The sequence below is a fragment of the Cupressus sempervirens genome, chromosome 6 (genome assembly GCF_028749045.1).
Source record: "Cupressus sempervirens isolate cs-2001-9-10 chromosome 6, ASM2874904v1, whole genome shotgun sequence".
NCBI classification, from domain to species: domain Eukaryota; kingdom Viridiplantae; phylum Streptophyta; class Pinopsida; order Cupressales; family Cupressaceae; genus Cupressus; species Cupressus sempervirens.
In genome coordinates, this window is record NC_143123.1 from 20318980 (window position 1) to 20337257 (window position 18278).

The 18278-nt window shown below is 39.1% G+C and overlaps 1 protein-coding gene across 6 annotated transcripts in view; it reads left to right on the top strand.

Annotated features, from left to right (window-relative positions):
• LOC149550855 (uncharacterized) overlaps positions 1-18278 on the top strand; it is an 87858-nt gene that overhangs the window by 41136 nt on the left and 28444 nt on the right. For 5 of the 6 annotated variants that reach the window (XR_016352628.1, XR_016352629.1, XM_089786435.1 and 2 more), the window contains exon 3: positions 12546-12621. Coding sequence is in view for 3 of the 6 variants with exons in the window: in XM_089786435.1 (XP_089642561.1) it covers positions 12546-12621 (76 nt within the window). In the remaining 3 variants the exon portion in view is untranslated. Of the gene's footprint in view, positions 1-11557; positions 11664-12545; positions 12622-18278 lie in introns of all 6 variants that reach the window. The other variant, XR_016352627.1, reaches the window with a different exon arrangement.

Here is an 18278-nt window from a genome sequence, read left to right on the forward strand (position 1 = left end):
ATTCGTTTGGAGAATCCGTGAGGGGTATTGTACCAACCAAGAACACAATCATAAAGTCTCATAATAGCAGTCACGAGAATCTTAGGAATCCCAATATCATGAAGTCTCTAAAATAAGGCCACATGAGGAATAGGTCAAAGGCTTTGCGGAAGTCCAAAAAGCAAAAGTACACCTTTGCCAAGCGGTGTATAGCCTCAGTGATAGCCCAAAGAGTCAAGATGCGGTCCATAGTCTGTCTTGAAACCAACTTGGCCTCTATCCCGACAATGTCGTCTATTAAGCTCCTTGGAGAGAATAGTATGCTGAACAATTTCATAGAGTATCACAAAGGTGTGATCGACCATGATGGTTCTGTAGTTACCAAGGTCTGAGGTCGGCCTGACTTTGTTGATCAGATGGATGATGTTCTGTGACCAAGAGGAGGGAAAACCAGTGCAAAAAACCCTATTAAAGAGAACAATGAATAAAGAACCCAAGACCTTTATACCCATCTTGAAGAGTTCCTAGAAAAAATTGCTAAGGTTCTAGCCAATCACAAAGAGAACTCTTAAAAAAATCTTCATTTACAAGTAAAAGCCTATTCTCCTCTCAAATACCTCTAGCAAAGATGTTGTTAGTAAAAAACGACACTACAACCGACGAGATTAGTTAGTGTCCGAAAGGTTGCGTGATGGTTGAGTCACCCTTTGGGGAGATATATGTACATCGTCTGGATGGAATTATGAAGCATCATTGTACTCGTGATTGTATACTTTGCTTATATGAATAAAATACTATCTTGCTTTGTTTTACATTCTAGTCTCTTAATGCAATAACTATCTTTTTACCCTGTACGGTAAACATTTGGCGTCGTTGCTTGTTGAACGTGGTATAAAAGATGTGTTTTGAAGATAAATGCCAAATTTTCTCAATAAAGATTGAAATAAAATAAAATAAAAGGATGAGGTATGCACAAGATGGGAAGCATTAATTCTTACACAACAGGCAGAAGTTTCAACAGCTTGCCGACGGGCACCGAAGTGGTGAAGGAGCACAGACCAATAGAGTGCATTCACCTAGTTGACTAAGGAGTGCCGAGGACTTGCTTGAGGAGATGCAACAAAGATTGAATTTGGTGGAAGAGACAAGGGAGGAGTTCCTAAACTTGTATACGCCAAGGGTGTAGAATCCAGACGGAAGAGAAGGAATCCGCACAGCTTGAGGTGCCGAAGGAGCACGAGCGTGGGGTGAACTCTTTGTTCCTGATACACTAGACCGTATGGATACAAGTTGAGAATCAAACAACTTCGCTTGTAGAAGACCTGTTCACACCATAGAGTAATGCGATTATATAGAGTAACACGATTGTCCAGAGTAGTACGGTTGTGCAAAACAAGGGTACACAGAACAATGCAGGTACTCAGAACAACGCAAGTGCTCATAATAGTGTGGGTGCACAACAAGTACAACAAATACAAAAGAAGTTAACAATGGTAGGGCCAAAGATGGGACGGTTAATCCAATTTGACATTGTAAAACATGTGAAACGATATGGACTGCTAATGGCGTAACATACCAAGATGATTGGATCCTACAGTTGCTAGCTACCCTATGGGGTGTAGCAATTGATTGGTTTTCAGACATTGACTAGACGAAGCTAACTACATGGGCGGACGTCAAGAAGGAATTTACAGTAGAGTTCCGACTACTTAGGGATGACAATGAGATCGTAGTGGACATTTATAATACAAAATAGGGAAAAAATGTAACAGTCCATGTATACACAAGGAGACTAAAGGAGTTGTTAGGAAAGATGGAAAGCCCGCCAGTGGACGGGTTGAAGAAAAGATGGTTTGTCGAAGGGCTACGACCAACACTAGGAGAAAGATGAAAATAGTACCCCCAACATCATACATTGAGGTATATAACCACACAATGAACTTAGAGAGCGAACACAAACCCGACATAAAGAAGAAAGACAAATCATTGGATTCAAAAGACTAATCCTCCTAAGGTAGTGATGAGGAACTGAGTAAAATAGTCCACGCATTACAGAAGGATATGCTACATATGATGAAAGAATTTAAAAACATGAAAAAGAATCTTGGCTAAAACAAGTAAGGGGAACTATGGTGTACAAATTGCAAGGATGAGGGCCCCACAAAGGGCTCTTGTCCTAAGAACCAATTTTGTGATATTTGCCAGATTGCTGGACATTTCATCAAGGAATGCCTGTTCAATATGAAAACAAAGGGACACCACTAAGTGCTACTAACGCAAGAAGTGTCCACCTTGGGAGCAGGAACAAATACAAACAATGATGCCACAACCTCAGGAGGGTATCGAAACAACAACTGACGCGGACATGATGACAACAACAATAATAACGGGGGTCGTAGTTGGAGACAATACGATCCAACCGGATGGCCAATGATACAATGCTGTGCATGCAACTTCTGAGGCCACTTCATTAGAGACTGTACTATGAAGGGAACACCACAACTATTATGCAGATGGTGTGGTCCTGGAGACCACGATGACTCAAAACGCCCTAAACTCGGGGTGAGCCTGTTGACCATAGAAAGATGTGACGAAGAAACATTAGCTATCACTCACGCACAAGAGAAGAAGGCAACATACCCAGATCCATAAGAGGAAAAGAAAAGGATGCTGTAGGCAAAAACAAAAATAGAAAAAGAGATGGAGGCTGAAAAATGCAAATGAAGGACACTGTGAGCACTTTAAAAAGGAACTAGTCAGAACAAAATATCATACAACTGGTAATGTAATCTGAGGTTCCTATGAAACTGAACAACTTTGTAATGCCTTAGTTATGGACTGCAATCTTAAACATGACACCATTCCTAAAGGCAATGGACAAGCCAAGGAAGAACACACGAGGTCGAAGTAGAACTACCACAGTAGACCCAATGCTACTCGCGCTAAACATAGGAAGACACCCTGCAGTAGTTGAGATGGGTATTGTCGGAATTATCCTCACGGACACCATCGTGGATGGAGGGTCGGGTATAAATGTATTGCCTAAGGAAACGTGGAAGAAGTTGGGACAACCTACCCTATGCCCACTTACATTCCATCTGCTTACTGTTAATCAACACAGAATCAAATCCCTCAGAACTCTAATGGTGCAAACTATAACGATTGGGACACAACTTTTGTTACTTGACTTCGTGGTCATTCCATTGAAAAGGAAAGGTTACAATGCCATCCTCGGAAGGGGCTGGTTGGTATAGGCAAAGGTGAAGTGCGACTGGAAAAAGAACACTCTATCCATATGGAAAGAGGAGGTCGTAGGTTTGTAATTGATCTACACACATAGATGGTGGGAGAAGATGCGGCATTGTCAGATTTCGAAGGTGAAGGAAATGACGAAGGAAAGAAAAGAATGGAACCCAACAAAGAAGAAATCCTGAAAGTGGAAGGAGGCTCCGACAATGACAACTTTGACTCTATGAATGACCTACTCCATTGGCAAATGGAGGACTATAAACTCTTTTTGAGCTGTCACATGTTAGGGGTTGAAGAAGGAAGGGAGAGGAAAAGAATGAATTTCCAACGGAATATAGAGAAGTCAAAGAAGGGAAGGCACAAATAGATGAAACACTTGCACATACATTCATTGACGAGAAGCCTATTAAATATAGAGAACCCATGGTGAAGACAGTGAACTTAGGGTACGAGGCTAATCCAAAAAACATATTTGTGGGAGACGACTGGAACCTAGTTTTGAAAGCAGCAACATTTAAGATATTCATGGAGTATAAGGATGTTTTCGCATGGACATACAAAGACCTGAAGGGGGTACCACCAAAATTGTGTGTCCACAGCATCCCACTAATACAAGGAGCAGTGCTCATACATAAGCGACCATACTGCATGTACAAAAACTATGCTGCACGGGTCACAGATGAGATTAACCAGATGCTTGATGCAAGCATTATTTTTCGGGTACAGACAAGTGAGTGGGTATCCCCAATTGTGATATTGTTGAAAAAGGATACCACTCAAATAAGGATATGCATAGACTTTTGCTGTCTGAACGCAGTAACAATTAAGGACCCATTCCCGATACTGTTTACTAATAGTATTTTTGAGGAAGTTGCGGGCCATGAAATATACTCATTCGTGGATGGATTTTCCAGTTGCAACCAAATATCCATCGCAAAGGAAGATAAGCTCAAAACAACCTTTGTGGTGGAAGATGGAGTGTACACCTACAACAGGATGACGTTTGGTCTGTGTAATGCCCCGACAACATTTCAAAGAATCATCCTGCATCTTCGACAAGATGTCAGTAGGAAACTTCAAAGCGTTCTTGGACGACTGATTAGTTTTTCAGTGCGGAGGACAAGCATTTGACCGCACTTAAGGAATGCATGGAAAGATGTAGATGGGCACGACTAGCATTAAACCCTAGGAAGTGCAGATTTGTGGTACCTCAGGGAAAACTATTGGGACACGTTGTATGCAAGGCAGGATTGAAGAGAGATCCAGATAAGGTCCAAGTGATTATGGAAATGCCACCTTCGACAGATGTGACCGAAGTAAAATCATTCCTAGGACACATAGGGTACTATCAAAGGTTTATTAAAAACTTTGTCAAAATATCTTACCCTCTCGACAAGCTAACTTGCAAAGAACCCTTCAAATGAGAAACAAAACAAGATGAAGCCTTTCAGGGATTGAAAACACGACTGGCCATAACATCGATTTTGGTTTAACCAAACTAAGACAAGGAGTTCCATGTACATGTTGATGCATCAAACTACGCAATCAGAGAAACGTTGGCATAGACAGGTGATCACAAATTTGACCACCTGGTGTACTTAGCAAGTAGACTATTGTCAAAAGCAGAAAATAATTATAACACGATGGAGCGGGAGGCTCTTGGAATGGTGTATGCTGTATAGAAGTTCAGAAACTACTTAATAGTGCTCCATTCGTGTTCTACACAGACCATCAGGCCTTGCTATATCTGGTGAATAAACCAATCATTCAAGGACGGATAAGTAGATGGTTACTGCTCTTGCAAGAATTCACATTTAAAATTGTGCTACAACTCGGGAAAAGCCACGTGAACGCAAATCATCTATCCAAGATCAAGTTGGGAGATCCTTTGGAGGGAGTCAATGATGACTTTCCGGATGCACAACTATATTAGATCACCGTACTAACATCTTGGTATGCAAGTATCTTTCAATGGGACAATTCCCTAGAGAAATGCCACCAACTGAGAGGAGGAAACTCATACTAAGAAGTTGAACATTCCAATTGATCAACAGGTTGCTATACAAGATAGGACCCAACCAGATTCTACAACGATGTGTTCTAGAGGAAGAAATACCAAAGGTATTGAAAGAAGCACATGAAGGCCCGTAGATGGACATATGGAGCCAGACACAACTATGCGCAAGATACTTCTCGTAGGATTGCAGTGGCCAACCATGTACAATGACGTCGGGGAGTGGGTCGTTGCATGTGATACATGCCAAAGAGTCGGGAGGCCACTAAAGAGGGATTTTATGCATCTGAACCCCTCACATGCACAGGAGCTATTCGAATGGTGGGGATTGGACTTTGTCAGGCCACTGAAGGTAAGCAAAGCCTGAAGATGCAGATATATTGTTGTAGCAACCAAGTACCTTACAAAGTGGGTAGAGGCACGGGCCCTACCAAACAACTCTACACTAAGCATGATGAGATTTATCTATGAGTAGATCATTATGAGGTATGAAATCCTGATACAACTATCAAGTGACCGTGGGGGACATTTTGTCAATCATGTTATTTGACTACTCACCATAGAATTCAAATTCTACAATTCCCTATCAAGCCTATACTACCCGAGAGCAAACAGGTAGGCGAAATTGATAAATAAAATCTTGGTTGCAGTAATTTACAAGTCTTACGTAGTTGAAGGTGAAGATTGGGAGGAAAAGTTGTCATCGGCGTTATGGGCATACCGTACCTCTTACAAAGTTACCACTAGACACACTCTGTTTCAATTAATGTATGGTTAGGAGGTGGTAGTACCAGCAAAGTTCATGGTATCGAGCTTGCGAATAGCGATTGAAAACAAATTGGGAGACATGGAAAGTCTCAGAGAGAGGCTAACTTGAATAATCTAGATGAGCGAAGATTACAAGCACAATGGGCCACCAAGGTTTCACAGTGTAGGAACAAGGTTTGGCACGTCAAGCACTTGAAACTAAATAGGTTCCAACCAGGCCAATTAATATTGAAATATAATGAGCGTAATAAAATCAAACAAGGCAAATTTAAGGTGAAGCGGGTTGGGCCATACAAGATTTGTAAAGTGGGCGATAACGGAGCAATCAAACTGTGGACACTGGACGAGAAGGAAATGACCGGCGTGGTAAATGGTTCAAAGTTAAAAAATTACCATCAAAGGAATGAAGGTTGGGGAAATGATGATACTTGGATGAATGATTTAGATCAAATGTGAATAATTAATAATAATAGTGAGTAAATAATAATAATATAATAATATAATAATATATATATATAGTAAATGTGTAGAAAATCAAGAAAAAGAAAGACACATAGAAAATTAAGAAAAAGAAAGACGTATAAAGGGGAGTATAAAAGGTCCAGATTAATATGGAAAAATATGTCATTACCATTCTAGCAAATGAGACATAGGAGAAGTGGGATGTTTGTCTATAAAAGACTCTTCACCTTACATCAAGAACACTAGCAGGAGAACCGTACAGTATTGCTAGTGCACTGGAGATTAGATCGACAAAGGAAGATAAAGGAGGGTATACTTAGAGGGCATATCAATCCTAGAGAACCATACAAACCGCACGACATTCGCCCAAACCAATTTCAAAAGGCATATTGTATGTCTGTATGGACACAAAACAATCATAGCTGTATAGGTAGAGGTATCATACAACCAAGACAGAAGGAAAAGGTTGTACGACATCGAGACTGAGAACAAAGTGAGCACCAAAGGACTGCACGACATCAAAATTGAGAATAAAGTGACCACTGTATAGTATCGTACGACAACGAAGGCATGACTAGATCATAACCATATGACATCGAGCCATATAACTATACAACAATTAGATGGATGAGCAAAACGAAGGGAGAACAACACCGTACGACCAAAAAAGGGAAGTATGACAAAACGAAAGGAGAACAAGAGAAGTGACATGGAAACTAAATGTACAATATGAAATAAGTGCTGCCGTATGGTCATTTCCAAGCAGAAGGTAGCACGACATCCAAGGAGGCAAGGAAGCAAAGTTGGCAACAAAGAGGAATAGTATGGTGATGAATATCGTACAGTGATGTTAGATGTCATACAAGCCGAGGGAAGAAAGACAATAGATACAAAAGGAGCACACTGTCCCAACAGACACCATCGTACGATCAAGCCATTTGCACAGGGCACACCAACAAGTAAGAGCAAGGGAGAAGATTGGTTGTGGTTTGTACGACATATGTAGGAGCGGATACCTATACAATTTGAAGGCAACACATTGGTTAAACACTTAATTTGTTGGAGCCATATGAACTATATAGCCATACCATTCAGCCATAAGGAGTTGTATGGAGTTAGAGGTACAAAAACCTAACCGTTTTTGGCACACAAAGGACAAAAGAGAAGACCGTTATGCAGTCAGTAGGAAAGAGAGCCTATAAGAAAAATTTGGAAGAAGACTCAGCTATAGCAAGAGGATGAATCGAAATGTGAAGACATTGTCTTTAGGCGTCCGTGTTGCAGGAGGCACAAGCACAAGCATAGGCAAAAAGAAGGGAAAACAAGTAGCACAGACAGCGGCTGTAGCAGTGCAGCTCTCACCACAAAATATTTCTTTCGAAGGCCTGAATGGAGTCAACTGTAGGAAATGGTGATAGGATACTCCTACGAACCATCCGGTGAAGAATAGCATCAAGAATGCGCAGGTAGAGTGGATGATATGAATGCTAGTTTTTTGCATTCGAGATTACGAGGGTTTTTTTGTGCACGATGGTAGAGACCTATGACCGGTTCTCTAGAACCAATTCATTTTCCTATCTCGAGCGAGACTTGCTCATCTCCTTCAGGGCAGCAGACTTCACCAGGGTATTCGGCATACCCGACCATGCATAGGGAGGCAGGAAAATTGATAACAAACCAAAGAAGTTAAGTCAAGAGGTGAAGGCACAGCTGATAGAGCTTGTATGTAGTGAACTGTCTCATGCAGAGAAAGAAGCTTTGATAGACACTTCGAACGGCAGAGGACTGAAGAAGTCTAACATCCAGGAAGGACATTGGCATCGCCTCATGGACTTGGCTAAGAGTAGACTTACGGGATCGAGCCGCGCGTCTGACATCTCCTTTCCGCAGTTGGCAATGATGAGTGGGATCTTGAACGGGAGAGTGTATGACTAGGCTTCATTATTGGTGGAGCGAATGTATGAGTTCTTGACGCTTCAACATAGGATGTTCTACATGCCCCACTACACTATTGGATTATTCCTAGATGCGATAGCGTAGATGATTCCTCTTGACAGGCTGGAGGTCAAGCCTAGCCCGCTCACACCAGTTGAGCCCCCCATCATGCAGTGGAGACAATTAGACACACCAAGTGGGCAGAAGGCCATGGTCGGACAAAAGCAATCCAGACAGGAGTTGGACATAGGTTTAGAGCATGGGAATACTAATAGCGGTCGACAGAAGACATCATTTGACGATAGTGAGACTGACGGAGAGGAAGAGATGACAAAGAGGTGTAAGTCATTACGGCGACACCGTTGCTATTCCCACAGCTTGCACTCTCGATGACAACACATTTGGCCCCTATTAGTGCGCATAGTGCACATTCCAGGATTTGAACATCTCAGACAACCAGTAGTAATGACCCCCATCATAGTAGTGGCTCAGCTGGTTGTAGCGACCCCGACCATCCCGGAGGTCGTGGCTACAGTTCAAATAGAGTCCCACCCATCACTGCCTACAACTTTGCCAGACAAGATGATGGAGTTATTGGTACAGGAGGTTCCTGAGAATTTGGGGACCCGCAGGTCAGATTGGATGTAGTGGGATCCAATGTGGTGGTCACTATAGATAATGCAATATTGGTTACCAGTGAGGGTACTGCAGCACAGGACTTGAGTGAGCGGGACTTGAGTGTGTACTTGAGTAGGAGATTCAACATTAGACCAGTAACACTTACATCTAGCACTCTCTCACCTATGAGAGAAGTATCTTAGGAGATGGACCCTCTAGCCCCACCAAAGGAGAGTCATCCTACTGTTGCAATTGAGCTACCACCCCCACCTCCAACGAGAAGTACTGTGGAGAGGATGTTAGAAGCAGTAGAGTCAACGATGGCCAGAGAGCACCCCACATCATCAGGTCCCTTGACAACTATAGTGGAGGATGTCGAGACGTACTTAGCGTACATGGTGACTCGAGTTCGCCAAGTAGTGATTTCAGCACAGACATGTGCTTTGGAGGCAGCGGTGCGGGAGTTGGAGCAGGTTTTGTCATTCATGTGGGTTGGTTGTCCAACGGTCTTCTCAATATGTTTCGAGGCATGAGGATGGTCAAACACAGAGACCCCGGAGATGTAGCAGGAGTGGACTGCTAAGGAGCTGTTAGCAGAGAGAAGAGTTGAGAACCTGACGCGAGAGATAGTACAAGTGTATCGGGAAGCGTACTATGCTCTACGAAGGAGTGAGGTGGATCAGGTAGTAGCAGTGAGGGCTCGGGAGGAGATAACTACCAAAATAGTCGTAGTAGAAGCCAGTTTGGCCACACAGTAGTCAACTTGGGAGATAAGGTGGGCAACACTCATTGCTGAGAGGGAAGTAGAGAAGGCAACATTTGTATCTCAGTTGGGGGACGCAAAGAGGGAGTCGGATGCAAAAGAGGTGGAGCTCCGAAACATAGCTGAGATGATAAAGAGAGCATTAGAACTTTAGATGTAGGCTTAAGGTGGATTTGAACAACTGGACATAGTAGGTACATGAGTTGCGAGCACAGCTGAATGAGTTACGGGCACAGAGGATGACTACTACACCCGCCCCACCAGGGACGCACCCTTCTTAGTTTTTGTCTTGATGTACTAGTAGTTTAGTTGTCTCTATTTTGTTGTCCGGAGACGACTTTTCTTTTGGGGGGGATTAGTTAGTGTCTGAAAGGTTGCGTGACGGTTGAGTCACCCCTTCAGGAGATATATGTGCATCGTTCGGATGGAATTATGAAGCATCATTGTACTCGCGATTGTATACTCTGCTTATATGAATAAAATACTGTCTTGTTTTGTTTTACATTCTAGTCTCTTAATGCAATAACTATCTGTTTACACTGTACGGTAAACAAAGAGGAAAAAGAGAGGAAATATCTTGCTAACAAGAAAATCTTCTCTAAGAGTGATGACAAATTGAAAAACAAGAAGATCAAAAAGAATAATATGTCATTTGCTGAAATGAAGACCTTAGCTACTCTTGGAGAGAGGATCAAGTATATAGTCATTAAAGAAACTCTGGCTACAATCAAGCAATTGATTCAGCTCAGAAAAGTTATAAATAAAGATAAGAAAATGGCTAAATCCAAATGGAAAGGAATAAAATGCAAGAATTTCTCATGATACAAGCCAACTATAATTGTAGTAATCAAGATGTCAAGAGACTCTGAAATAATTCCTTTGGACATAATACTACATTGGTATATCTTGGATAAATGAATGTCTTAAAGATCTGAAAAATTTGATCAAGATTGATTGCGAATTAGGATAATTGAAGTCTATTTCTGAATAAGAAACATCTGGCCACGTAATAGTAATTAGGGACTCCATGGATAATCAGATTACAAGTCTTAGAGGCTTGACTTGGCCAATAGCTGTAAAAAAGAATGAACTCTTCAATAGTATCGATTTCTTTGGAGATTGTGCAGAAATGGATTCATCTCCTCAAAGAAGTACTGATCAAGAAAGTACAGTCTATGGTCACTATTGATTGTTGCAAAAAATAAGTACAAGAATCTTGTTTTGAAAGGTCTTCCTCAGTTATTTAGAAGCCAGTTCAATTTGTCTTCTTTGTTTCTTGGCAATCAGTCATATCATTAGTTCTTCTTAAATCTTTCAGCTCGTAAGGTAATATTGTCAACCAGGATGGATATTTCTCCGATATTGAATAAAGAAAATGATGTTTCAGACTACCATGACAGAACACAATGTGTGCAATAATTGCCAATAAAGAATTATGAAAATATTGAGAAAATGGTTAAGACCAGCCAGAAGACAAAAAAGATTGGAGCTCTAAAACTCCTCAAACCTGAATCCCCAACAATTAATCCTGATGAAATATGATACCACAAGTTAGTAAAAAAATCTAAAAATATTACTGGATGCTCAAGTCAATCCACTTTGAGGCTTGTGTCATGCCATCGGTTTACTTCAAATCCTGTATTAGGCAATCAATGGTACAAAGAGACCAATCTAAACCCTGCATTATGTTTTCTATCTTCAGTCCCCCCCCCAAAAAAAAACTAATGCAAAATTAGAGGGTTTAAGTCACATTTTTTTTGTTCTTATAGATACAGGGTCAACAATCAGGATTGCTAAGCATCATGTCCAAACTCTTGGATATTGGAAACCTCAAAAAAGATGAACTAGCAGTCACATGCTTTTGTGCATGCAATGGTGAGCCGACAGATTTTCATTTTTATGTTTCTACACCAATTTTTTATTTGGTTTTTATGGAAAAGTAAGAAAATTGCATGATATTTTTATATAGCCGAATATATAATTGTTGATTAAAAAAATTCTCTTTGGTTGTTCCTTTCAAGTCCATTTGGTTTACCAGAGACATGCACCTTAAGCTTTTTCATATAGTCCAAGACTTAGTTGTTAAGAAAATGGTTCACACATGATTGGGCTTGGATGATGAAGAGGCTTACTAATATCCAGACCATGCTTGTGCCTTTAGGCTTAGAGTGCTTGGCCCTTGTGTAATAGATGTCATGGTTTGGGGTTTTAGCACTTTTGGTTTAGCCTCTTTTGTTTGTTCCTTTGTTGTTGATTTTTGATTTTATTTTTAGTAACACTCATAGCCTAGGGCACTCTTATTCTACTTCTTCTGTATTGTAATTGTTTCTATTGGGCCCTCTTATTCTACTTCTTCTCTATTGTAATTGTTTCTATTGTCAAGTTCTATTGACTTGCTCTAGTCATTTTTGGAAATTGATATATTTTGTTGTTGTTTCCTATCTATTCTTGAGATGCCTTGAAGCTATACACGATGAATTGGATTCCAGTGCTTGACACTTTAGTATGACCCCTACTTGAAGAATGCTATCATGCTTATTTTCTTTGGAAAATGACTTGATTTTGCAATTCATTTTTCAATTACTAATATCATTTTTAAGGATTAAGCATCCTAATTCATTTTCCTAAATTTAGTTTCTTCTCCCTTTTATTTTGTGAAGCTTTGGAAAATATTCTATTAGGCATCTTACTTGGGTTTGCATTACCATTTATAAATGTAGATATCGATAAAATTGTCACTCGTTTTTTACTTCTCAGGTGGTCTTGGATTTTTATGACACATCTTGGTTCATGCAAATATATTCTTCCACAATTCATCAAATTATGCAAAAAGGTATGAAATTTATGCTACTGTTCTCTCATTTCTAGATTATGTTTTTAACAAGTACTAGTTAACATATGTTTAAAATTCCACTAGATTATTCTACTTCAAAGATTTTCTTGAGACAGATCATGTAGCTCATGTATTTTGTACAATTATGGGAATTCCTCTTGGCAAAATTTATCTCTTTCATGAAAGCAAGCGGTTATTATTTTAGCTTTTGGGGAGTTTTCTTGATTCTTTTGAATTTTTTCTACGAAGATACATAAATATTTCCATATATCATATTTGACACTCTTGAAATTTTAGTCACAACAAGTGTGAATTCCATGAAAAAGATAATCTTGGTGAAATTTCAACAATGAAGATTATATTGACCATCCAATAGAATGCTTTCTATTTTGTCGTCTCAATAAGAACTAGCTGTTTGTTTATTGCAATGAAGATTATATTGACCATCCAATAGAATGCTTTCTATTTTGTCGTCTCAATAAGAACTAGCTGTTTGTTTATTGCAATAAAGATGTGTTTGGTCCTATTATGTTATATTTCGACTAACAAAGAACCTCTTCACCTAAGAAATTAGAAGTTATAACGAGTGTTCCATTGAGTTTCTTGATGGGGGAATGGGGGTTCCAAGGACCTAAGTTTGGGGACAACCAAGGGAGGGGGTGGGAGTGGCACAAATACATATAGTGCTTGAAGAATTAGTTATGTAAATGTGTAGGAATATGTACAAGAATCCTAAGTGAAACTTTGCCACACTATATAAAATTTACACTAATAAACATTAAAAATGTGAAAATGATTGCATTGAAAATTGAAAATTTCAACATTAACAATGGTGGGAAAACTTTTGAAACTTTGGGAGCAAAGAGCAAACTAATAATAAGAATTACAAATGAAACTTTGGCATACTAGCTGAAGTTTAAATTTTTTAACTAACTATTGATGTGAGGTTTTTACCACTACAACATGCAGAATCGAATACCTAGTATTCTAAGATGAAACAACAAATCTCCAGCTCTCTCTTGAATAAGGATGCTCTATTGCAATACACTGCATATGGATTGTGTGATCAAATGAGACAACCTCAAGGTTTTCTTTGTAATGTGGATTTTCACTCAATTATAATGATGCAATATGTTGTGTATCACAAAGGGACTGATGTTGTCCATTCAATGGGCATTAACCACTTCTAATACTTCCAACCAAACGAATTACAAAAGAAGGGTTTCAAGAATCTAATATAATCCTAGAATGCAAGAAGAGATGATGAATACCTTTGTGACTCTACTAGAGTTAGTTTAGCCATCAACATTAATCAAGCTAGTGCATGATATCCTTAGGTAGATTTACGATGTTCAAACTAATATCATTCCACTGACACAAAGTAACAAGAATTGGAATCGGATAGGCCGAATCGAATCGCAAATCGGTCGGCCACGAATTGGCAAAATTAAAAAACCCTTGAAATTTAGAGATTTTAACAATTTAAAATTTATTTCATACACCCTTTATTAAATATAACTTAAATACACTATAACATCATCAAATAGAAGTCAACATACATAAACATGGAACATAAATGATAAATCCATCACATACGTAACTATATTACACGTAAAATGTAAATTGTAGGCTATAACTGAAGTAAAATAGAAATCATAGAATGTGTGTAAGATGAAGATACATAAGACATCAAATCATAAATGTATGTAAGAATCTAAGATGAAGATCCATGAAATGTATGTCTATCAATATCTGTAAACAAAATGAAAAACCAAGGCTCTAGCTCGAGCCTCGTCATCATTCTCAAGCTTGGTCATAGGCTCAAGTTCAACCTCTGAGTATCTAGTCTACCTTCTAGAAAGGCATCTAAGGTAGGTCCTAGAGGATTGCCGAGCCATAGCCCCCGTATGTAAGATGGGCTCATGGACATCACTAGGGCATGTGTCTGTGCATGCGTGTGTGTGTCTACCAGTGCTCGAACGTGCTCTAGTTGCCTCCTCTACCATGGCCACAGCCTCGACCTCTCTATCCACTTGGTCAACTCACTCATAGTCTTCCTCAGTGAAGACTGGACCATAGCCTCAGTGAGCCACTCTAATTCTGGATCAATCTCCTCCAGAATGATCGGAGAGGAGTCAGTGCCCAAAATCTGTCTGATCCTAAGACAAAGGTTGTAATGAACAAAGACAAGATCATGCAACCTCTGTACAGTCAACCTATTTCTCCTCTTTGAGTGGATGTGCTCAAACATGGACCAACTGCGCTCACATCCAGAAGCGCTGCTTGGCTGACTTAGAATATGGATGGCAATTTTTTGAAGTTTTGGGGTTGTGGGCCCAAACATTTGCCACCATCTATTTGAAATAAGGGAAAAATAAAAATAATTAGTATCATTTACAACTTTAAAATTACATAAGAAAAAATTAAAATTCACAACTTATAAGTCATAAACTTAAGATTCATGAATACATTATTTTTACCTAGTTGTATTGTTATCCGAGCATCTATGGCCATCTTGCTAGAGAAAATTGGCCCTTCTTTATTATTGAATTTGTCTATCTCAATGTTTGCAACTGTGTTATCCTCATCAATACTCAACCTTTGGATCAATGTATATAAGCCAATGAGAACCTCCTCATCCGCCTTGAAGTTAGGACGGAAAGGAAATGTCAGATTCAGATAGTAAGTTGCTGCATGGATGGGTCGGTGGAGCTGATTTTTCCATCTCCTATCAATAATCTGCCAAATAGGGGCATCCTTCTCTTGCACTCTTGTATATTGGGCTCTAATGGTCTCCTTGGCCCTATCCATGCCCTCATATATGTAGCCCTCAGAGGGCTTCTCCCCATCAGCAGTTCATAGGAGAGATACAAGGGGCTCAATGATCTGCATATAATGTAAAAGAAACATTTGAGTCAAAACATAAATATAAAATAATAAAACTAGAAGTAAAACTAAATCATTAAACAATTAAATATTAAATATTAAATACTAAATAGTAAAATACTAAATGTTAAATTTTAAGAAATTTTCCTTAAGGATTTCTTTAGTAGGTTTCCAAAAACCATCATCATCAAAGATGCAATTCACCACATCTACCCCTACAGTGGTCGTAGCATAGGAAGATCTAATCCACTCCCGCCCAACAAACATGCTCCTTAAATCATCCCTTGATGTCAATAAGGACTGCAATGTGATGAAATTTGAGGCAAACCTTGTGATGCTTGGACGAGCCAACTTCCTACCTCCCGTGTAGTCCCTCATTATGCTAAGGACGAATGAATGATTGTAGATAAACTTGCATATACTTTTTGCCCTTTCAACACATGATTTGACCCACTCAAGCTTACCAATTACCTCCAACATGAGGTCAAGGCAATGTGCCACACAAGGAGACCAAAATATGGTGGGGTGCCTCTCCATCAAAAGTTTACCTACAACAATTTTAAGTTAATTAGAAATTCAAACATGTTAGGAAACTTAGAATTAGAATAAGCTCAAAATTCAAATAAATTTATTTTCAAAACTTGAAAAGTTAAAAGTTTACCTGCAATAACATAACTTGCCGCATTATCCGTCACCACCTGCAACACATGTTCCCCCACCTTTGCTATGAATTCCTCAATAACCTTACATAAGTATGTGAATTTTTTTATATGAGTGGAAGGATCAATGGATTTGAGGAACATGGTATATCCTACAAAACAATGAATTATCATGGATCATCAACAAATTAGCAATCAACAAATCAAAATTTGAAATATACAATCACGATTCAAATTCACAATGTATGTAGGAAAGTAGGATGATCAATCACCTCCACAAGAAACAAGAAAATCGAGGAGTGTTCTGTTCCTCCTATCCTTCCAACCATCAGTTATGATGGTGCAACCCTTTTCGATCCACTCCTTTCGATGGTCCTCAAGCTCAACCTTCATATCCTCTACCATTTCATCTAAGAGGTATCCACTCAACTCAACCTCACTTGGGGCTTTAAACCCTAGACCACAAATAGCAACTGCATCTGTCATTTTTTTGTCAATAAGGAGCCCTATCACAAATAGATTATGATTATAAATTTAGATGACAAATCATTATGTAAGTTTGTAAAGTGAATCTATGATTAATCAACGTACCATAAAACAAGCAGATATAATTAAAATTTTACTTTAACCTTAAAGAAAACAAATAAAATAATCAATTACCTAGCTGCAAAAAATGGAATGTTGCAAAAGTACCAAAACTTGCAAATTTATTTTCTGGTAGCATAATGAATCTTCTTGTTCAAACCCATGCCCTCAAGCGTGGGTTGTGAGCCAGGAGTAGTGTGGGGCACAAAGTAACTATCATATCTTATCTTCCGCACTCTAGGCTGTAATAAATTGGACTCAATCTCAGTATAAGACCGACTAGCACTAGCACTAGCACTAGCACAAGCACTAGAAGTAGGACGAAAAGGAGGCCTAGATGAACCCTCTCGAACACAACCTACGGATGCAGATGTAGATGCGGCTACAGGAGCCAATAGCCCTTAACCCTTCAAGTTGCCTTTTCTTATTCAATTTCTCTTGTTCATATTTTTCTAATGCCACTAAACAAGTGTGTTTTGCCTCAGCAGTTTGTCGAGTGCAAATCGTAATATCATGTCCAGGTATAGCAGCAGTGTGGTATTTGAATCTATAAATACCACACAATACATACATTTTGTTTGAAATTTGGTTCTTCCAAGAAAGTCTTCGGTATATTTCCAACATACATATTTTTTACTCATTGTGGAAAATGAAAGTTAAGGTTGTTACAATAAGAAAATTCAAGTAAAACCTCAAAGTTTGAAACTAATAAACAAAAGTTACAAAACAACATACCCTACTTTGCAATTTAGTAAAACTACAAAACATTCAAGATTTGCAAATGAAAACTGAAAAAATTCAACAAAAAATGCATAATACACTAACGTGCAAAAAAAATCAACACTTACCTCTTGCAAATGAGTTGAGGAGTGTTGCTATTGACTCCTTAATGCTCCCAATGCAATCTTATGGCCTCTTCAAATGGATTTTTGATCTCTTTGGTGCTCTTCTTGCTGGTTGCAAACTTGTGGTTTTTCTTTTCTCTTCTTCTCTCTCACTTTTCCTCTTTTCTACTCATGCTAAACAATTAGAAGGCCTTTTAGGGTTAAAACAAAGAGGAAAGGCAAAAAAAAGATTAAAAGAACATGTGTTTTTATTTAAAAATGAGTTCACTTTTGTTTATCGCATGGGGTAAATAGATTAATGCATACAGACAATGAAACAAGAACATGTAATAGTAGTACTTTTATTATTTGCATATGCCAAGGACATTACATTATGCTTCTGATGATGATTACAATGATCTCGGAGAGTATATATACTTTCCTAAAAACCTTCCTGAAGGGCCGTCGACTACATAAAAAGAACCTTCCCGAAGGGGCTGTCGGCTACACAGCATTTGCCAACGACATACATCTCGTCGGCTACAATATTTACTGACGACATCATCCCCCCCAAAAAGAAAAGTCGTCTCCGGACGACAACACAACAAAACTCAAAATAACTAATTACAAACCAACATAAACATCATGAACTAGAAGGCTATGTCTCTGACTGTGTAGATCGGCCGCGTTGTAGCTAATACAC